Raw genomic sequence first — 23,698 nt, 5'->3', positions numbered from 1 at the left:
TGCTTATTGGGGACAATTACACAGAAAAATACAAAGAATTGCCAGAGTGTTTCTCTGCTCCTCCTACCAGATCAGCTGACCCACCAGAAAAAAACACGCAAAGGGAAACCATGCCTCAAGCTCCTCTCTTCTGCTTCTGTCCCCCTTAAGTCATGCCCAAAGGGGTGTGGCTTCCATTTCATGTCCACAGGACAGATGCCTACATAGAGTAGATCTTCTGGTGAATGTTCCTCCTGCTGGAAGTGGGTCCAATGTTCAGGGGGATCACTCCTTGAGATGCAGGTGGGGCTTCAGCTACCATGGATGCTCCTCCCATTGAAGGTATAGATGGGGCTGAGTTGATGTAGTAGTGGGGTATTTCCCACTGAGAAATGGCAGTGGATGCTGGCTGGGACACAGGTGATTTTTTTCCCAGAGGAACTTTTTGCAATAGTTTCTGGAAGCTACTGCTGGAAAGTGCTGCTGTTGCTTTACCCTGTGACCACTCCTCGCTCCTGGGGCTGAGGCTAGGATGTCCATCTAACACTGCTCCCAGTTCTGAGGCTCACGGCTCCCTTTGACACTGCTCTGGGCTGGGATTCAGGCCTCTCACTGAAGGATCTTATGTCAAATGCATGTACAGAGGCCCTGTCATCTCTTCTAATATCCCATCCTTCATCTGTAGATTCTTTCTAATTCTGATATCTTAAGAGCACATTGAAAAGGTGAAACCCACTGGAGAGTCTTTAATATTTTTCCTATATTTAAAAAATGTATATTGTAGGGAGCCACAGCCCCAAGATGGCGCCTGGCTGGATGCCAGGGAGACTGAGCTTAGCTGTAAACAAGCCTTATTTGGAAGCGCTTAGTGGATCTGGTGTGCCTCCTCCAGCTGTGACCTATCCAGGATCGCCAGGTGGCGTGAGCTAATTGGGTAATGAGCTTGCTTTTAAGGGCTTGCCAGGGGGCTGGGAGAGATATAGAAGCAGAGAGAGAAGCTGAGGTAGAAGCTGAGAAGGAGAAGCTGATGTACAAGGTTCCTGAATAAACTGCTTGAAGAAGAGTCGTGGTTGTGTCCTTCTTGCTGGTCGAGATAGACGCAACGAGTGGTGGCCGGTACGGGGAACCTCCGAGGGTGAACGGCTCAGAACTTCCTGCAGTCAGGGCAGTCGGCTGGTAAGTCCCAGGTAAGTTGGGACCAAGTTAAGGACCTCGGTAAACAGGCAATAAGGTCTCTGGTGAGGAGCGATAAAGTTCCGGGAACGGACAAAGCAGAGGTAACCAAAAGTGAAAGTATGGGAACTACAACATCGCAACCAATTTTCATTGCTCTTCAAGAGCTGTTACGGTCTAAGGGATTGAAATTAAAGAAAAGTACTTTAGAGAGATTTATCCAAGAGGTTGATGTAGTAGCCCCCTGGTTTGCTGATTCCAGTAATTTAACCACCAGTTGCTGGGACAAGCTTGGAAAAGATCTAGATTTTGCCTGGGCACAGGGAACGCTGACGCCAGGGACGCGGCCTATTTGGAAAATGGTTCGCAGCTGTCTAGAGGATCAAAGATGCCACAAGGCTGTAGAAAAGGGGCAGGAGACGTTAGAACAGCTAAAGGAAATAAACAGATGCAAGTCATGGGGCCTGTGCAGCGTGGTTTACAATTGCTGTCAGCTCTACCCAATCATGAAGAACCCGATTTGTGATGTGTGCAGCACACTGTTAGGTTTGCTTTTACTTTACCTTCTATTCTCCATACCGTTATATGAGTGGGTGGTTTTACTCCAGGGTATGGCCAATAGCCCCACTATGTGTCAGCTTTTTGTGTGTCATGCTATTGCTCCTATTAGAGAGAAATACCCTGCTGTGAGATGTGTCCACTATATGGATGACATTCTGTTAATTAGTAAGGAGTTGAAATTGCTGCACTTAGCATATGGAGATTGCATTGGATATCCAATCTACCCTTAATGCTCAATTGAAAGGTGGCATTATGCTTTTGAATCAATGCATTGATCTAGTACAGGAATAATTGGATACTTTATGGCAATTGGCACAGTTGGGAAGTGAATGGAGAATGCCTGGTTTGTGTGTAACAGCTGTGTCCTATCAGAATTATTCCTTAGCAGCAAACATGTCTAAACAACCTTCACAGTATCTTCTAGGCAACTGGTCTGGGGATTTTGACAAGCTGATGCAGGAGCTGAGACTCTCCATAGTGCACGTGAATTCCACCAGGGTAGACATCCCGGTTGTGGAGGGGCTGTCTGTATGGATCACTCAAGCCATGAATCATCTGAAAGAGTGGGCGGGAATGGGTGCCCTGGGAGGAATGCTTATCCTAGTTAGTTTCATAGCCTTATGGTGTATCTGCAGGATGAGGGTCACACAGCGGAGAAGTAATGCCATGATTGCACAAGCCTTCACAGCCCTGGAGGCAGGGCAGTCACCTCAGGCTTGGCTAACAGTACTAAAGAGCTAAGCAGTCATCCCACTCAGGCTGCGAGATGAAGTACTGCACTTGAAGTCAGCGTTCCGAGCTTCATGAAGAGCACGTCTGATTGCATGTGGGTTGGTATTGTACTCCCATCTCTGAGAAAAGATACCGGACAGGTGTGGCACCAGCTTGGCTGATAACTGGGCGTGGAGTCATTACAAAGTCCCTTGATTTCGGGGATCAGATCTCTACCCTTGCCTGTTGTGTTATTTTTAAAATAAAAAAGGGGGAACTGTGGGGAGCCACAGCCCCAAGATGGTGCCTGGCTGGATGCTAGGGAGACCGAGCTTAGCTGTAAACAAGCCTTATTTGGAAGCGCTTAGTGGATCTGGTGTGCCTCCTCCAGCTGTGACCTATCCGGGATCGCCAGGTGGCATGAGTTAATTGGGTAATGAGCTTGCTTTTAAGGGCTTGCCAGGGGGCTGGGAGATATAGAAGAAGATAGAAGAAGCTGAGGTAGAAGTAGAAGGAGAAGCTAATGTATCAGGTTCCTGAATTAACTGCTTGAAGAAGAGTCGTGGTCGTGTCCTTCTTGCTGGTCGAGTTAAGCGCGACAGTATATAATTTTAGGTGTGTGTGTGTGTGTGTGTGTGTGTGTGTGTGTGTGTGTGTGTGTTACTTTAAGTGCACATGTGAGCCCAGGTACATTGAAGCCCAGAAGAGGCCATCTGATCCTTTGGCTATATTGCTCTAGGTGGTTCTGAAGCAAATTTTGAAGATGCATATTGATTAAGGTTCCCTGCAAGAACAGCACATGATATTAAGTGCTGAGCCATCAATTCACCTTCTCTAATATTCTGTCTATCTGTTTACCAAAACATCCCTCTCATCTTCTATGTTGTATTCTTCTAATGCCTAGAAGCATCAGGATCGATCCTGTCCCCCCCCTTACAATGGGGAATATTGTTTTAACTCTGTCTTCAAAACAAAGCTCACCTTTTCAAAATTATATGGTATTTTTCTCTCAGCACTCAACTGCCATCAAAGTTATTCATTCATTCAGATATTTCAAAAAGAATATTGCATGTATTTTGAACAGTTTTGTGTTTTAAAGCAGAAAAGAATATTTCCACTCATCACTATAGATCAATGCCTAGGTCTTACGAAATCAGTAACTGAGTGAAAGATTATAGGAGACAATGTAGACAACAGTAGTCCTCATGATACTTCTAGGCAACATCGTTAGATGTAAAAGTGAGAGTCAGTCTAAAAGAGATAGGTCTTGCATTACAATTCAACATTTGATAGATATGACCTAGCTATATATTTGTCAGTTGTAGTTAGTTAAATATCAGTTCTGGGAGATGATTTTTTTCTCTGGTACTTTGAAAAGAGTTTTTTTTTGCTGGTTTTAACAAAATTTTGTAGCACTTGGGAACAAAGATGCATCCCAGCATCCCAGCACTGGAAGCCACAATGGAGAAAATTTCCACAGCTACCATGACCTTACCCTTGGTACTATGATACACAGGGAGGAAAGTGACCCAGACACAGCAGAACAACAGCATGCTGAATGTCAGGAACTTGGCTTCATTGAATGTGTTAGGTAAATTCCTGGACAAAAAAGCCACAGTGAAGCTCATCTGAGCCAGGCAGGCCAGGTATCCTAGGACACAGTAGAAGGCAGTGACAGAACCCTTGGTGCACACAATGATGATGTTGCCATGCTCAGAGGTGGCATCAATACTAACAGAGGGAGGAGAAGTTCCCAACCAGACTGCACAGATAATAACTTGGATGAGAGTACAGATGGCAATGATGTAGTTAGGGGCCCCTGAAAACAGGAAATATCTCATTCTTCTTCCAGGGGCTGTGACTTTGAAAGCCAGAATCACAGTAACTGTTTTGGCCAACACAGTGGAAACAGCCACAGTGAATACAACTCCAAATGTGATTTGCTGCAACATGCATGTAGCTGAGTTTGGGTGGCCAATGAAGAGCAAGGGGCAGAGGAAACAAAAGAAGAGTGAGATGAGCAAGATGTAACTGAGCATCCTGTTATTGGCCTTCACAATGGGAGTGTCATGGTGCTTGAGAAACACTCCAAGAACCAGAGCTGTGAATGCAGAGAAGCACAAGGCCATTAAGGCAAGAGCCATCCCCAAAGGGTCTTCATAGCTCAGAAATATCACTGCTTTGGGAATGCACTGGTTCTGCTCTGTGTTGGCAAACTGGTCCTCTGGGCACTTCACACACTGATCCACATCTGAGGGAGAGAGTAATATATCATTAGTTCACTGTCAGAATTTTTTTTTCCGAGACAGGGTTTCTCTGTGTAGCTTTGGAGCCTATCCTGGCACTCGCTCTGGAGACCAGGCTGGCCTCGAACTCACAGAGATCCGCCTGCCTCTGCCTCCCGAGTGCTGGGATTAAAGATGTGCACCAGCAACGTCAGCATTTTTATTGACAGGGCATTTCAATTGCATGTACAGAATAAGCATTGCAATTCCTGCATTTTGATGTTGAGAATGTCTTTGAAGAACCTTGCTGAATAGAAATGCTTCCATTTCATAATGGATTCTGTGCCTTCTGAGGTCTTTGTCACTTTCATAGATGCTGTCCCCAAAAGATATGGAGACTGTGTCTTCTACTGGTGCCAGAACTCTGATACAGTTTCTATTTCAAATTTGCTGGCCAAAACACTTTGAAGTAAATCAACTCTAAGTGAAATCAGCAGGTTGTATATATTTATAGGTGCATGTATATTCATATAAAAGTAACAAAAGATCAGATGAATTTGAAAGTGGTTGGGGTTTTAAGTAGGAGGATGAAAATGAGAGATGAATAATGTCTGAGAACTGAAAAAATAAGAAATATAATAAATACAGCCTTAGTTCTACCTTCTTTTGGCAGTAACAACAGCAAACTCCCAAGTCTTGTTCAGAAGAGGCTGTAGCCTATCACTGAAAGTAGAAACCTCTGTACATACTTAGTAATAAAACACCCCTACATCTTTATTCTGCCCCATTTGGGCACAGACAACACCTTCCTCCTTCCTTAATTTCCATCTCTGTGAGACCCAGACACTGCAAATGTACTCAATGGTGAAGTAGATCTGATAAACAACACGAGAAAGATAACACAAGAGACCTTACCACGGAGCGTTAACACAGATGTTGTGTTGATTAATATTACCCTATTTATGAGTTGTGACAACCATGATAGTAAGTGTAGGAAACCATGTTTATTGCTTTGAGTCACTGGATAATTGCAGACAGTGATGGTGGGCTTCCAATATTCCAAAGGGTTTATCTAGAACAATGATTTTATTCAGTTAAGTCGTTCAGTGGTCTGGGAATTTTGTCCAACTGTGAGAGAGTGGACTACTCTCACAAAAGACCTTGATTCGGTTCACTTCAAAATGTCAGGTGTCTCACAACTGTGTGAAACTAACTACAGAGGCATGGGATGGCTCTCACAGCACTGTCCCTTGTGTGCACATAGCCACCAACCTTAAACACATTCACATACTCAAAGTAATAGTAAAGACATTTTGATAATTTTTCATAAATATTCATTATTCGTATTGGTTTTTACATTTGAAGCAGTCAATGATACTTTGTTGAATTACTTTGGAGTATATTTTGGTGAGACTGCATGGAGTTCCTAGTACTACATGACTCCTGAGGATGAGCTCAGGTCATCAGTGTTCGTGGCAAGGGATTTAACTCCTGAGTCATCTCACTCGCTATGCAAATCCCATAAGGACTTTACTTTCATTATGTAGGATAACAGACAAAAGCAATGAAAAACTAATAACCTACCATTTGTATTTAGTCCATCCTGAATAAATAATCATTTGGCTCATATGGGCTTTATCTGTGATAACATTGTTTGAATAATTGTGGCTAATTTTGTGACATTATTACTGGGTGATTGTGTATAGAATATTGAATATATTTCCCATATCATGTGCCAGTATGTATCCTAAATTTCCTAAATTTCCAGTCAAGAAGAACCTTTGATAAGAGTTCTCTGCATATTGCAGTTCTCTGTCTCATTCTTGGACTTCCTGAAAATTGAACAAGTAATTATTTTCTCTCTTAATTAATCTTACAGAGGACTTGCATTTGATTACCAGCACCTGTGGAACCAAAAATTAAAATTAATAAAATATTAAAAACTTAGGCCCTGAAAAGGGAACTTCTAATGGTAAAGGAAACTTTAACTCCTTAAATCAGGAAAGTCATGGCGGGTGCCTGATCCCCTGCTCTGAGAGCAGGGGAGGTAACTGTCCACCACTCCAGTTAACATTCCTTTGCTAATTGCTGTCAGTTATCTCCAGCCCAGGGGATAACTGACAGACCCTGTGACCCTGTCACCCTGCAAGCCCATGCCCTGCCTTATCTCACTCAAATGTATCTCACTTAAAATATAGAGCTACTGCTTTACTCAGTATGACCTGAAATAACCATGGAAACTCTGAAATTTGTGGCCTTTAACCTTATGGTCTGTCCCTATAAAAGCTATTTTTGGATGGTTGACATCTCCTTTGCACACCATGCAGTGAGATCCTAGCTGGCCAACTTGAAATAATGATAATGATAATAATAATAATAATAATAATAATAATAATAATTAATAAAAACCTTTTGCTTTTGCATCAGAGTGTCAATTCCTTGGATTAGTCTCAGGGTTCTGTGAACCTGGCAGAGCCTGGGCATAAAACACCCCCATTACACAGTAAAGCAGATCCATTGCCCTATTCTGTTCTCTGCGGGTGCCTATGAATACTCGGTTTGCATTAACTTATGTAGGCACACATATATGCAAAAACATTAAAACTTTTTGGAAAGATTCAAGAGCAAAGTCTAATCTACATGTAATTTCAGAGGCGATTAATCACCAGGAAAGACCTGGTGATTTTTACACTGCCGTCTCTCACACTGCAGATTGATAATTATAACTGTGTCTTTGAGAAAATGCCACCTGCCATGAATTTACAATGATTCAAGATGTGAGTCACAGCAAGAGGAGTTTTGTAGAGGTCTTTCAGTGAACTTGTAATGGTGGCCATGCCCAAGGGGGTGTGGCCGAAGGAAGCAGAAAGAGGGAAGCCTGAAGCATGGCTTCCCTTTGCCCTTTGTGTTTCCGGTGGGTCAGCCGATCTTGTAGACAGAGCAGAGAAGCACTCCTGAGGTTCTTTGTACTTTTATGTGAAATCGTTCCCCAATAAGCACACACTTATCATTTATCTTGGGTCTAGTGAAATGATTACATCCCTGCCTTCAGAGTTTTATAAAGGGACTTAGTGATCATATTCTTATAAAGCCTAACGTAGGAAAATGATTTATTATGTTTGTGCAGTTCCCATTTAGTCCCCTTCAGCATCCCAGCATGGAGGGTTGGAGGAATGATCAAAGTGAAGGAATTATATCGGCCTCAAATACTCACTTGTCTCATTAGAGATTTCATTTTCCGGGCAGGGGCTGCATTTAAAACAACAGACTGCCATTCCCTCCTGCCAGAATTTTCTGAAGCCAGGACCACAATCAGCACTGCACACAGAGGGTGGCATCTGATGATAATTAGACACACAATGATATTAGAAGTATTTTCACCTCTTTTCACACTTACATAGCATGATTAGATACTACTAAGGTGATTTCATATACATCAACTGCTTGACCATATTACAAAAGTACAGTTTAAAAAAGGCATAGAGATGCTAAATAAAAATTCACTTTTTCAGACTAGTTTGTCACCCTATCTGTGAAGCAATTTATTAATTGTTAATGGGCTGTGTTGTCCCTAATCACAGCTGTATGACCAAAGCAAGCAGAACAATCCAATTAGGTCTACACTTTAGCTGCAGTCTCCAAATTCCTGCCTGGCCTTCCATTGAGTATAACCCCTGTAATGTGGGAAAATACCAATACGGAGCCAGGTAGAAATACCAATACGGATACCAATACGGAGCCAGGGTATTTAATAGGGAAAAGCCTTACTTACAGAGTGACCTAGCCAGCTGGTAGGGAAGCAGTCTGTACAGCAAGGCAAAAGTGAAACCGGAACCAGACACCAGCCACCTGACCAACTCTCACTCTACATCACTCTGACCACGCCCTCTCAGGTGTGGTCAGGCACACCTGTAGCCAGCCCCTAAGCAGGTGTGGCTACAGCATTCCCTACACCCCTGAGCCACATTGATGTTTCGCCTCAGTTTACTTATGGTCAGTGTTTGATCACAGCAACAGAATAGCAAACTAGGAAGAATGAGCACCTGAACCAAGGGAAATATCTCCTAAAATCTCAGACAACAAACATTAACTCCAATAGCACTGCAAAGCATGACAGACAGAGTGTGAAGAGCAAGGAGATGAACAGGCAGAGCCCGGTGTATTTTGTGACGAGGAAGTGATGAATTGATATGGATCAAGCAGGAAGGCAGAGTGCTCCCCAATGTGGAAAGTCCTATAAAGACTACCAATACAGGGGAAACCTGAATAAATGTTAGATTGTTTAAAGTTAATTGAATGATTTCTTAATTTAAAAATGTATGGATCATCTTTGTATTACCATGGATCTGGTGGTGGGCCTCTAGTTGTTGCTTTAGAAGCTTCCTGATTCTTGCTTGCTCATTTGCATCTTTTGTTTGTGTTAAGGCCTATGTCAAACGAATAGCATCTCCAAGGCACAGAATCATCTCATGCCCCCCCCCAAATATTGAGAACTACAATGCTTCATTTTCTGTTGTTTTTGTTGAAACAGGGTTTCAGTGTGTTTCTTTGATTTACCTATCACCCCATGTAGACCACACCATATTTCTTTCCTTCATTTTTGTATGTCTCTTCATTTCTTTAACTTTGATAATATTTAAAGGATGATTAAGAAGAAGAGTGGAGACAATGCATGACATTGTCCATTTTCTGCTCATTTCAGTTAAGTTAAGGGATTCATATGGGTCTCTGTCTTACTTGAACTCACCATATAGGCCAGGATACCTACAAAAACAAACAGTTTCCATCCTTACAAGAGCCTACCTTTTCAACATCTGTGTCCAAGATTCAGCATACAGGAGGAAATCACTGTACTGTAATCAGTATGGTCCCAAAAGAGTTTTGCTCACTTTAATGGAAATAATATTAAATCATTTTACTACTGGTTCATATTCATATTTAAAACCAGCAAAAGGTTCGGGTAAGAGAAAAATTGGAAATCCTCAAAAGTTTAATAAATTGTCACATCAAAATGGCAAAAGGAAGAATCATAATATAGGGAGAAACAGTTTATAAATTTTATAAACATTATGACTCAGATCTGAACTGTTTTCCCCAAGACCACATGCTAATGTGTTTTGGTCACTTTCAAGTATAGTCCTCTTGGGGGGTGACGGAAGCATTAGAAATGGATTGCCCATAGAGGAAGTAAGTGACTGTGGCCTTTAAAGGTACATTCTGTCCTGGCCCCAGACTCCTCCCTGTCTCCTTAGTGGCTATAATGGTACAGGAGCTTTGTACTACCATGTACCGTGCATATAATACAATGTTACATTCTGCTCCAGTCCAGGTCCAGGATTAATTGAGGGAGTTACCCATGGAATGACACTGCATGTCAAAATAAAATCTCCCATCTTAAAAAAAAAGAAGAATCATAAATCAGTAGGCTAGATATTGGTTCATAATATGACAATTTATCACAGTAAGTTACAAGGAAGCACAAATGGTCCCACTTGACAGTGTTACTGCTGTGTAATGGAAATCAGTACAAGTTGGTCAGACCCACCTGTCTATTTCCTGTGGCCCACTCTATCATGTCTTCAGATACATGGAGCTGTTGACCATGTGGAAAATATGGGCTATACTTTCCTGTCTTCACCTTAAATCTAATGCCATGTGGCGAATCCCAAATCTGGAAAACATCATACTCTTCTTGATGTTCTTCTTTTTGTTTCATATTCACTCTGTCCCCAACAGGATTAGTGAATTGGGTCTTCTTCAGAAATGAGTTCAGCTGAAAGACAGGTAGCATTCTGTAGTGTGTGTGCCCTCCCTTGAAATATAAAAACTTTCTGATTTTTTCTTAAATGCAACATTATTGAAGGGGAGAAATATCACTGAAAGTAAATGGATAAATAAGATTATCATAATGTTCCTAGAATTTTATTTCCCTCAGATGAGACTGCCAAACACAGACATATACATGCAGACACCAAAGAGAGGTATGCAATACATTCACAAACACAAGAGACAGAGACTCAACATACATCCAAATATTTACACAAAATACAGCCCCTAACTTATTTGCACACACACACACACACACACACACACACACACACACACACACACACACCCTCTAATACTTATGCATATGCCGGAAATACAGAAGGCATATTCATCCAAACATACATACAGAAACACAGGAAACGCATACACAAGAACACACTTGTACATAATGCATACAGGGAAAATCACACAGATGCAAACACCAAGAGAGAGACATTGAAAAAAGAGAAAAAAATTGTGCCCAAATCAAAAGACCCTGGGGATCCTGTCTTAGAGATCAAGCCCATCCAGAGACTGCTAGCATCCTAGTCCCTTTCTCCAGCCTAGGGACTAGTTAGGCAGGGCTCTTTTTCTGTCCCACCTTCTGCTGCCCTGCTCGGAGCCATTTGAGGCCTGGGGACTGCTCATTGGAGATCTCATCCCAGAGGTCCAGTCTACACAGAGACTGCTAAGGCCCCGGTACTAATCCCTCCTCCACTCACAGGAAGAGGAGAGCTGCCAGAGTATTGGACCTGCTTCCACCCACTGGAAGGGTACCCACCAGGAGAGGAAGAGACTCCATCTTGCATCCACTAGAACAGGGGATGGGAAGAAGACAATATAAAAACATATTCAACAACAGAAAAGCCAATATGACACCACCAAAGTCTAGGGAACCTACACCAGAAAGACCTGAACATCCTAACACAGATGAAGCAGAAGAGAATGACCTTAAAAACAACTTCATGAAAATGATAGAGGTCCTCAAAGAGGATATGAGAAAATCCCTTAAAGAAATGGAAGAAAAAAACCCCAAAATACAAGAAATCAACAAATCTCTTAAAGAAAGCAAAGAAAATACAATCAAACAGATGAAGGAAACAATTCAAACAGATCAAGACCTGAAAACTGAAATAGAAACAATAAAGAAAACACAAACTGAGGGAATGCTGGAAATAGAACAGCTGAGTAAAGGATCAGGAACTACAGATGCAAGCACAACCAACAGAATACAAGAGATGGAAGAGGATCTCAGGTGTTGAAGATACACTAGGAGAAATAGATTAATTGCCCAAAGAAAATCTTTTTTTTTAAAGATTTTATTTATTTATTATGTATACAACATTCTGCTTCCATGTATATCTGCACACCAGAAGAGGGCACCAGGTCTCATAACAGATGGTTGTGAGTCACCATGTGGTTGCTGGGAATTGAACTCAGGACCTCTGGAAGAGCAGCCGGTGCTCTTAAGCTCTGAGCCATCTCTCCAGCCCCCAAAGAAAATCTTAAATTCAACAAATCTGTAACACAAAATACCCAGAAAATGTGGGAAACCATGAAAGGACCAAACCTAAGAATAATAGGTTATAGACAAAGGGGGAAGAAACCCACCTCAAAGGTGCAAAAAAACATATTCAACAAAATCACAGAAGAAAAATTTCCCAACATAGGGAAAGACATGCCAGTGAAAATACAAGAAGCCTACAGAACACCAAATAGAGTGGACCACAAAAATGTTACCTCACCACATAATAATCAAAACCCTAAACATACAGAGTAAAGAAAGAATATTAAGAGCAGTTAAGGAAAAAGTAACATATAAAGGCTCACCACTCAGAATTACACCTGTGTTCTCCATGGAAACTCTGGAAGCCAGAAAATCCTGGATAGATATTCTACCAATACTGAGACATGGATGCCAGCACAGACTACTATACCCAGCAAACCTTTCAATCACTATAGATGGAGAAAAGAAGACTTCCCATAACAAAAGCAGATTTAAACAATACATATCCACTAGGCCAGCCCTACAAAAAAATCTGGAAGGAAAACTCCAACCAAAGGAAGGTAACAACAACAACAACAACAACAACAACAACAACAAAAACCCCACAGGCAATAGATAATCCCACTTTACTAAAAGACAAAACAAAAAGGGGTGAAAATCCACACACAATTCCACCACCACCACCAAATCCAAAACAAACAAGAAATAATAACCAATGGTCATTAATATCCCTCAATATCAATGGTCAATATCCCTCACCTGTAAAAAGACACAGGCTAAGAAAATAGATTCAAAGGCAGAATCCATCCTTCTGCGGAATACAAGAAACACACTTCAACTTGAAAGACAGATGGTACCTCAGAGTTAAGGATTGGGAAAAGATTTTCCAATCAAATGGAGCCAGGAAACAAGCAGGGGGAGGGGCAGCAATCCTAATATCTAACAAGTTAGTGTTTGAACTGAAATTGATCAAAAATGATGAAGGGGGTAATTTCATATTCATCACAGGAGAAATCCATCAAGATGAGGTCTCAGTTCTGAACATCTATGCCCCAAATAAAAGGCACCCACATTCATACACATTATTAAAACTCAAATCACACAGGTCATACTTTGAAAACCTATACTTCACAAAATTAAAAAAAAATCTAAAGAAAATGAACAATTTTCTGAATAGATACCCCTTACTAAAATTAAATCAAGACCAGATAAGCAATTTAATTAGATCTATAATACATAATGAAATAGAAGCAGTCATCAAAGGTATCCCAACCCAAAATATCCCAAGGCCAGAATGCTTCACTGCAGAATTCTATCATAAATTCAAGAACAGTTAACACCAATTCTCCTCAAAGTATTCCACACAACAGAAGCAGAAGCGTCATTGGCTAACTCTTTCTACAAGTCTTCATACCTTGCTACAAAAGCTACAAGAAGGCACAACTAAGATAGAGAACTACAGACCAATATCCCTCATGAAAATTGATGCAAAAATACTCAATACTGGCAAATCGAATCCAACAACACATCAGAGAAATCATCCACCATGATCAAGTAGGCTTCATCCCAGGGATGCAAGGATGGTTCAACATACGAAAATCCAACAATGTAATCCACCATATAAACAAACTGAAAAAGAAAAACCACATGATTATGTCACTAGATGCTGAAAAATACTTCAACAAAATCTAACACCCCTACATGATAAAGATTTTCAAGAGATCAGGGAAAACAGGAACAAAAATGAAACATAATAAAAGCAACATACAGCAAACCAACAGCCACTATCACACTAAATGGATAGAAACTCATTGAGATTCCTTTAAAATCAGGAACAAAATAAGGCTGTCCACTCTCTCCATACCCCTTCAGTATTGTACTTGAAGTTCTAGCTAGAACAATAAGACAACAAAAAAAATCAAGGGGATACAAATTGGAAAAGAAGTGAAACTTTCACTATTTGTAAATGATATAGTTTAAGTGACCCAAAAACTCTACCAGGGAACTCCTACAGCTGATAAACAACTTCAGCAAAGTGGCAGGATACAAGATTACCTCAAAAAAATCAGTAGTCCTAATATAGACAGAAGATAAATGGGCTGAGAAAGAAATAGAGAAGCATCACACTGTACAATAGCCTCAAACAACATAAACTACCTTGTGGTAATGCTAATCAAATAACTGAAAGACCTGTATAGCAAGAACTTTGAGTCTTTAAAGAAATAAGTTAAAGATACCAGAAAATGGAAAGATCTCCCATGCTCTTGGATAGGTAGGATCAACATAGTAAAAATGGCAGACCTTGAAAGAAGAATTATCAACTTTATATGGATAAACAAAAGGCCCAGGATAGCCAAAACATCCCTGTACAATAAAGGAACTTCTGGAGTCATCACCATCCCTCACTTCAAGCTCTATTATAGAGCTATAATCCTGAAAAGAGCTTAGTATTGGCACAAAAATAGATGGGTAGACAATTGGAATCAATTTGAAAACCCTAATATGGACCCACATTCCTACAAACATCTGATTTTTGACAAAGAAGCTAAAATTATGCAATGGAAAAAAGAAAGCCTCTTCAACAAATGGTCATGGAATAACTGGATGCTGGTACATAGAAGACTGCAGAAAGATCTATATCTATCGCCATGAACAAAACTTAAGTCTAAATGGATAACAAGACCTCAACATAAATCTGGCCACACTGAACCTCTTAGAAGAGAAAATAGGTGGTACCCTTGAAGGAATTTGTAAATGAGAATTTTCCTGAACATAACACCAGTAGCATAGCCACTGAGATCTGCAATTAATAAATGAGACGTCCTGAAACTGAGAAGCTTCTATAAGGCAAAGGACACCGTCAGTTATACAAAACGGCAGCCCACAGAATGGGAAAATATATTTACCAAACCCACATCTGACAGAGTGTTGATCTACAAAATTTACAAAGAACCCAGTAAGCTAGTCTACAGAACACCAAATAATCCAATTAAAAAGTGGGGTACAGATTTAAATAGAGAACTCTCAATAGAGGAATCTAAAATGGCTGAAAGACATAAGAAAGTGCTCAATATCCTTAGCCATCAGGGGAATGCCAATCAAAACATTCTGAGATACCATCTTACTCCTGTCAGAATGGCTAAAATCAAAACTACCAATGACAGTTTATGCTGGAGAGGATGTGGAGAAGGGGAACATTCCTCTGCTGGTGGGAGTGCCAACTTGTACAGCCACTTTGGAAATCAATATGGCGGGTCCTCAGGAAAATGGGAATCAGTCTACCACAAGATCCAGCAATTCCACTCTTAGGCATATACCCAAAAGATGCACATTCATACAACAAGGACATCTGTTCAACTATGTTCATAGCAGCATTGTTTGTAATAGCCAGAAACTGGAAGCAGCCTAGATGCCCCTCAACTGAATAATGGATGGAGTAAAAGTGGTCCATTTACACAATGGAGTACTACTCAGTGGAAAAAACAATGGAATCTTGACATTTGGAGGCAAATGGATGAAACTAGAAGAAACCATCCTGAGTGAGGTAACCCAGTCACAAAAAGAGAAACATGGTATGTACTTAATCATACATGGATGGTAGACATAGAATAAAGGAGTACCAGACTACAATCCATACCCCCAGAGAAGCTAGGATAGGAGAAGAAACCTAAGAGGAACATACGTATTCCCTCTGAAAGGGGAAAGGGACTAGATCTCCTGAGGGAATTGGGAGCATGGGGGAGGGGAGAGGGAGTTAGGAGAAAGAGAAGGAGAGAAGAGAAGGGGAAGGGAGGACATGAGAGATGATGAAGATTGAGTCAGGGAAAGAACAGATGAGAGCAAGATATGATAATAGAGGGAGACATTATAGGTTTAAAGAGAAATCTGGCACTATGGAAATGTCCAGAGATCTGAAAGGTTGGCCCCAACTAGCAATCTAAGCAATATTCAAGAGGCTACCTCAAATTCCCTTCTCTGATAATGAGATTGATGACTGCCTTATATACCATCCTATAGCCTTCATCCAGTAGCTGATGGAAGCAGAAGCAGATACTCACAGCTAAACACAGAGCTGAACACCCAAAATCCATTTGCTGAGAGGGAGGAATGATGAGCAAATGGGTCAAGACCAGGCTGGAGAAACCCAGCAAAACAGTGAATTTAACAAGGGGAAGCTAATGGACCCCAGACTGAAGCTGGGAAATAAACATAGGACTGTCCCAGAACCCCTGAACATGGATGTCAGTTTGGAGGTCTGATTAATCTATGGAGCATTTAGTAGTGTATCGGTATTTATCCCTTGTACGCGAATGGCTTTTGGGAGCCAACTCCACATAGAGGGATACTCTCTCAGCCTAGACACACGGGGGAGGTATAGGTCCTGCTTCAAATGATATGACAGACTTTGAAGATCCCCCATGAGTGCCTCACCCTCTCTGGGGAGCAGAAAGAGGTTGGCATAGGGGGTTGGCGTGTGGTAGGGGAGGAGGGGAAGGAGAGGGAACTGGGACTGACATGTAAATCAAGCTTGTTTCTAATTTAAATAAAAAATAAAAATTGTGCCCACATCAAAAGACAGACAGGCAGACACAGACACATTATACATATACATATGTATAAGCACATAGACAGAAACAAGCAGACACCTTAACTGCCAAATGCACAAAGGAAGATACATACAGGAAAAATGACTCATCCAGAAAGACACAGACAAATTTATTATCAATTCCACAGGAAGACAGTCACTCATAAAAACATACGTATTAACATGTAAACACACACAGATGACCAGAAAAGCACAAACATGCACACATCAAGATTGAGAAACATAAGTTTATGCATAACATGCATACATAGGGTAATTCTAAATAGAAAGTATATCAGAGGTCTGCTCGCAGTAGGAGACACAGACTCCATATTTTATGGGGACAGCACTCATAAACGTAGCAAAGACCTCAGGGAGCACTGAATCCATGGTATCTGGGATTTTAAAAATACTCAGAAAAATTGAGGATAAAGAATAGCATCTCTCCAAAAATACTCAAAATACTGGCAAATTGAATTCAAGAACACACCAGAGAAATCATCCACCATGATCAAGTAGGCTTCATCCCAGGGATGCAAGGATGGTTCAACATACGAAAATCCATCCGTGTAATCCACCACATAAACAGACTGAGGGAAAAAAACCACATGATCATCTCTCTAGATGCTGAAAAAGCCTTGAGAAAATTCAACACCCCTTCATGATAAAGGTCTTGGAGAGATCAGGGATAATAGGAACATATCTAAACATAATAAAAGTAATATACAGCAAGCCTACAGTCAACATCAAATTAAATGGAGAGAAACTCAATGCAATTCCTCTAAAATCAGGGACAAGACAAGGCTGCCCACTCTCTCCATTTCTCTTCATTATTGACCTGGAAGTTCTAGCTAGAGCAATAAGACAAGAAAAGGAGATCAAGGGGATACAAATAAGAAAGGAAGAAGTCAAACTTTCACTATTTGCACATGATATGATAGCCTACATAAGTGACCTGAAAAACTCTACCAGGGAACTCCTACAGCTGATAAACACCTTCAGCAAAGTGGCAGGATACAAGATTAACTAAAAAACATCTGTAGCCCTCCTATTTATTGATGAGACATTGGTTGAGAAAGAAATCAGAGAAACATCACCCTTTACAATTGACACAAGCAATGTAAAATACCTTGGGGTAACACTAACCAAAAAAAGTGGAAGACCTGTACCATTAGAATTTTGACTCTCTAAAGAAAGAAATTAAAGAAGATACCAGAAAATGGAAAGATCTCCCATGCTCTTGGATACGTAGGATCAACAAAGTAAAAATGGCAATCTTGGCAAAAGCAATGTACAGATTCAATGCAATCTCCATCAAAATCCCAACGCAATTCTTCACTGACCTGAAAGAACAATTCTCAACTTTATATGGAAAAGCAAAAGACCCAGGATAGCCAAAACAACCCTGTACAATAAAGGAACTTCAGGAGGCATCACCATCCTGACCTCAAACTCTATTACAAAGCTATAATATAGTCCTGAAAACATCTTGGTGTTGGCCCAAAAAAGGACAGGTAGAACAATGGAATAGAGTTGAAAACCCCAATATTAACCCACACACATACGAATACTTGATTTCTGACAAAGAAATAAATTTATACGATGGAATAAAGAAAGCATCTTTAACAAATGGTGCTGGCATAACTGGATGCAGGCATGTAGATGACTGCAGATAGATCCATATCTATTGCCATGCACAAAACTTAAGTCCAAATGGATCAAAGGTCTCAACATAAATCCAGCTACACTGAACCTATTAGAAGACAAAGTGGGAAATACCCTTGAATGAATTGATACAGGAGACCGCTTCCTGAACATTACACCAGTAGCACAGACACTGAAATAAACAATTGATAGATGGGAGCTTCTGAAACTGAGAAGCTTCTGTAAGGCCAAGGACACAGTAAGACAAAACGGCAGCCCACATACTGGGAAAAGATATTCACCAACCCCACATCTGACAGACGGCTGATCTCCAAAATATACAAAGAACTCAAGAAGCTAGTCTCCAAAACACCAAACAATCCAATTAAAAAGTGGGGGCACAGAACTAAATAGACAATTCTCAATAGAGGACTCTAAAATGGCTGAAAAGCACATAAGAAAGTGTTTAACATCCTTAGCCATCAGGGAAATACAAATCAAAACAAATATGAGATGCCAGCTTACTCCCATTAGAATGGCTAAAATAAAAAACACCAATGATAGTTTATGCTGGAGAGGATGTGGAGAAACGGGAACACTTCTCCACTGCTGGTGGGAGTGCCAACTTGTACAGCCACTTTAGAAATCAGTATGGTGACTCCTCAGGAAAATGGGAATCAATCTACCCCAAGATCCAGCAATTCCACTCTTAGGCATATACCCAAAAGAAGCACATTCATACAACAAGGACATCTGTTGAATGATGTTCATAGCAGCACTACTTGTAATAGCCAGAACCTGGAAGCAGCCTAGATGCCCCTCAACTGAAGAATGGATAGAGAAAATGTGGTGCATTTATACAATGGAGTACTAGTCAGTGGAAAAAACAATGGAATCTTGAAATTTGCCGAAAAATGGATGGAACTAGAAGAAACCATTCTGAGCGAGGTAACCAAATTACAAAAAGACAAACACGGTATGTACTCACTCATATGTGAATTTTTGACATAGAGTAAAGGATTGCCAGCCTAAAATCCACACTGCCAGAGAAGCTAGTAAACAAGGAGGACCCTAAGAGAGACATACATGGTCCCCTGGAGAAGGGGAAAGGGACAAGATCTGCTGAGCAAATTGGGAGCATGGGAGGAGGGGCAGGGAGCTAGGAGAATGAGAAGGGGATATGAGGAGGGGTGAGGAGGACATAAGGGAGCAGGAAGTTGATTTAGAGGAAGAATAGAAGAAAGCAAGAAAGGAGATACCATAATAGAGGGAGACATTTTAGGTTTACAGAGAAATCAGGCACTAGGGAAATGTCTGGAGATCTACAAAGATCTCCAGACTAACAATCTAAGCAACAGAGTAGAGGCTACCTTAAACGGCCTCCCTTGATAATGAGATTGATGACTGACTTATATGCCATCCTATAGCCTTCATCCAGCAGCTGGTGAAAGTAGAAGCATACACCCACAACTAATCACTGAACTCAACTGGAATCCAGTTGCAGAGAAGGATGAGTGATGTGCACAGGGGCCCAGATCAGGCTGGTGAAACCCACAGAAACAGCTGACCTGAACATCGGGGAGCTCTTGGTCTCCAGACTGATAGCTGGAATATCAGCATGGGACTGAGCCAGACCCAGAAATGTGGATTTCAGTGAGGAGATCTCGGATATCTATGGGTCCTCCTGTAGTAGATCAGTACTTATCCCTAGCATAGCTGTGGACTTTGGGAGCCCATTCCACATAGAGGAATACTCCCTGAGCCAAGACACATGGGGCTATGCCTAGGCCCTATCCCAAAGGATATGATAGACTTTGATGAATCCCTATGGAAAGCCTCATCCTCCCTGGGGAGCAGAAAGAATAGGTGATAGGTCGGGTATTAGTTGGGGTGGCGGTGGTAGGGGATGAGGGGAGGGAGTGGGAACTGGGATTGACATGTAAAACAATCTTGTTTCTAATTAAAAAATAAATATTATAATAAAAAGTTTGAGAAACCTCCAGTAACACACATGAATGCACATGTATGTAGTCATCTGAATCCCAGCATTATTGCCTTCGAAATTGCTATCAGATTGCCACTTGTGGTTCCCAGAGCTGTCAGTGGGGTAATAATCAATTAAGAACACTTATTAAAACCATACAATACACTTGTGAAAAGATACTTGATGATTAATGTACAAAGAACTCATATAATGACGGAGTATTCATGAGAATGGACTGATGTTTATAATATTAGCACAGGGATGATGACATTCAGATGCTCATTTACAAAATCACTGATTGTCCTTGATCCACTGTGTCTTCTGCTGCATTGCCTTTTTAGAAGAGACTTCTACCAACCTCTAGATTTACTCCCTCAACAGCAAACAATGCTCAGACACCTTTCTATTTTGGGGGAATATGTCCTAATCCACTGAGTTTGGACATCTAAAAGACACCTAAAGAGATGACATTGCTGACACCAAATTTCATCCAATGGAACAAATACTACCTTCCAGCAGCTAGAAACAGGTTCTTTCCCATTGTCCATCAGTTGAGTGTCTGCTTGTTGAAGAACCATCTCATGCAGTGCATGGGCCAGAGCATACACAGCATTGTATATGTCATAGAGGCCACCATTAAAGGCCATGTCAAAAGTCTGTACCACTAGCCATTCCATAGATGCATTCAATGAGTAGTTCTTCAGTGTCTTACAGTTGGATGTGGAGACTTCACAGTTAAAGTTCATCCACTCCAGCCTTGCAAGATATTCATCTGTGTACTTGAGAGGATTCATTGTCTGAACAAAATTTTTGAAGCCAGAAATCTCACCATGATGGTGGGCAAAAGCTAGAGTCATACGTGATGAATCAAGCATGAATTCTTTTTTACTTGTAGTCACATCCCACTGTGAGGTGATGACCCATATTCTCTGTACACCTCGGGATTCCCACATTCGAAAGCTGACAGCAAGAGTACTGTCTGAGTCACCATAGATGATAACAACTTTTGTGGATGATGTCATGATTTGGTTAAAATATACTTCAGCTCTTGACATGTATAGCTGCATGCTGATTGGAATCATATTTACAAAGGCAAAACAGATGGTGTTTTTTTCCAACTCTCTTCTCAAATCTGAGAGAAATTGGGTGCCCTGATCATTGTCTGAGATGACCAGCCCTACCCAGTTCCAGCTGAAGTGAAGTATGATGGAGACCATGGCCAAGGCTAGAGATGTATCCTTGGGGGCCATCTGATATAGATAGGGAAATTTTTCCTGATCACTCAGGATTGGATGGAAGGGTCCATAGGTAAGTTGTATGACCTAGGATCCAGGAAGCAGCATGAAGTACCACGTACTCCTAACAACTTGTAAATACATTTTTTTTCTGCAAAGAGTTCTAGAAAACGCCCCTATCTAATCCCCTTAGCTATTACTTCTTCCCTTGTCTCTGTTTCAAACAAGGTAATGTGGAAGGCCCATCAGACCCTGAAAAGTTCTCATGGACTACATAGATTGATATGAAAGTAAGGCTAGTCCCCTCCTAACAGGCTTTTTAGTTTCTGTGAAAGGTACCAATGAAGACACCATTTCATTCAACCCAACCCATAAAAATCTTACCTGTTGGGATTTGTAGACTTCCATCAATGCCACAAATATTGCAGATGTTTCCCAGTTTGGCCCTGTAAGCACCACACGACATGCAATATCTTCTTTACACCAGTAATTAGGGAAAAAACCAGAATCTTGTCCCAAATTTTGACTGAGACTATACAATTGAGACACACTCATACAATAATCTTTGGAGTAACTAAATATTAAAGATTTATTTGGTAATAGATGAGGGTTTCTGTTGACCTCATCCAGGGTAAAAGCCAAGGCCAGAGCAAACTTGTAGTTCTCAGTTGGTGTTCTGTAAAATAGTAGAGTGTTTAATATGGACAGAGCTCAATAGATGATTGAGTCAACACAAGGACTGTCTTGAGTGAACATTATTCCCAACCTCCCTCAAATACTGAAACAAATATCTTCTCTTGTGAGGATAGAAAGACATAAGAACCTGGAAGCTTGTAAAAGCTTTAAATTCCATGGGGCTGGATCTCTAATAAATAAGGTGTGCGACTGGCCAAACAGTAAACAGGGCCATCTTCATTTTGAAAGTTTTGAGTAACATAAAAATACACATGATATGTTAGCTAAAGGGTTTATATTGTTTTCTTATGAAAATTACTTAATTGGCTAAGGTTGACTGATGATAACACTATAGTCTTTACGGGGCAACATTCAGCTATGGACTTACAGTTTATGATAATTAGTGGACAGCCTAGTTAACATATCTTCTCATGGCCATCTTTATCTTGCGCATTCTTTTCTTTCATGTTTAACTGCTACAGGCAATAAAACATTTTTCATGTTTTTAAAGAATAATTTCAAGAACCAAAGATGTATTTGGTAAAAGATGTGTATGTCTGCATCCATCTTTGTGTTTGACAATATTAATGCTAACTTTGGTCACAGAAAGACACAGATCTCATGGTTTTGAATTACAATTTCCTGTAGTTCAAAGTGGTCTCAAATGCATAAGGATACACCTGCTGTATTAAAGGCATGTACCCCCACCACAGTATTGTTCAACTATTTCTTGGTTACACAGACATGTCACATGTTCATCCTGGGAATATATGACCAACGATTTTTTTCTACTAGATAACATCTTTTGACTACTTTTGTAGTTGCACTGACACAACTCTAGCACCCTACTGAGATTTGTATTGTCAGTATTACACATTTTTAAACTAGAAGAAAAAAAGTGCAAAATGTGTGGGGATGCTTAATTATTTTGTAATCAAAATGAACAAGTCAGTTGAAAGAGAACATTAGCATGATGTGTTTATGTTCATGGGAAGAAGAATAGCGCATGTTTCTTCCTAGTCATTTCATATTATCTGACCAATATACATCAAACAAACTCCTTTAATCTGAATGAATTACTCAGAATTAAATACCATCTGTTTTCCATTTAGAAACTGTACCTTTCTCATTTCTCTGTATATAAAAGAGGCACTTTTTTATTCCTTATCACCACAAAGAAAAGTATTATTGAAATTTTCAGTAAAAGGCTAAGGAATTTGAGACTAGACCTTGTGCAACTGCAACACTAACCTCACCACACTAAAGTTGAGAAAGATTAGTGACTTGGGCTGACATATTTGCCTATTGAAGTAAAGTGTTGTGTTTTGAAACAACTATCTGCATTCCACAAAATCAGCATGTATATTGTGTGTGTCTTGGTAAAATATGCATTTATAATTAGTAAAACTACTAAGGGAGAAACGTAAGAGGTAAGTGTGATATCAGTGTCAGAGGATAAACAACTTAGACATAAAGATAAAGACACATGATTTAGTTGGGCATTGGTGGCACACGCCTTTAATCCCAGCACTCGGGAGGCAGAGGCAGGCAGATCTCTCTGAGTTCAAGGCCAGCCTGGTCTCCAGAGCGAGTGACAGGATAGGCTCCAAA

At 40.6% G+C, this 23,698-nt stretch overlaps 1 protein-coding gene across 1 annotated transcript in view; it reads right to left on the bottom strand.

Annotated features, from left to right (window-relative positions):
* Positions 1-21,442, bottom strand: part of LOC113837920 (vomeronasal type-2 receptor 116-like) — a 60,561-nt gene extending 39,119 nt beyond the window's left edge. Inside the window, exons 1-4 of the mRNA XM_035449148.1 lie at positions 20,687-21,442; positions 10,195-10,422; positions 7,864-7,987; positions 3,778-4,675 (exon numbers count right to left, since the gene is read on the bottom strand). Of these exons, the coding sequence (XP_035305039.1) occupies positions 3,778-4,675; positions 7,864-7,987; positions 10,195-10,422; positions 20,687-21,427 (1,991 nt within the window). The 5' untranslated portion in view covers positions 21,428-21,442. The remainder of the gene's footprint in view (positions 1-3,777; positions 4,676-7,863; positions 7,988-10,194; positions 10,423-20,686) is intronic.
* Positions 21,443-23,698: the final 2,256 nt, after the last annotated feature.

Source organism: Cricetulus griseus, chromosome 9 (assembly GCF_003668045.3).
Source record: "Cricetulus griseus strain 17A/GY chromosome 9, alternate assembly CriGri-PICRH-1.0, whole genome shotgun sequence".
Lineage (NCBI taxonomy): Eukaryota > Metazoa > Chordata > Mammalia > Rodentia > Cricetidae > Cricetulus > Cricetulus griseus.
Note: the sequence above shows the minus strand (reverse complement) of the source record. Positions and strands in the feature narration are given on the sequence as shown.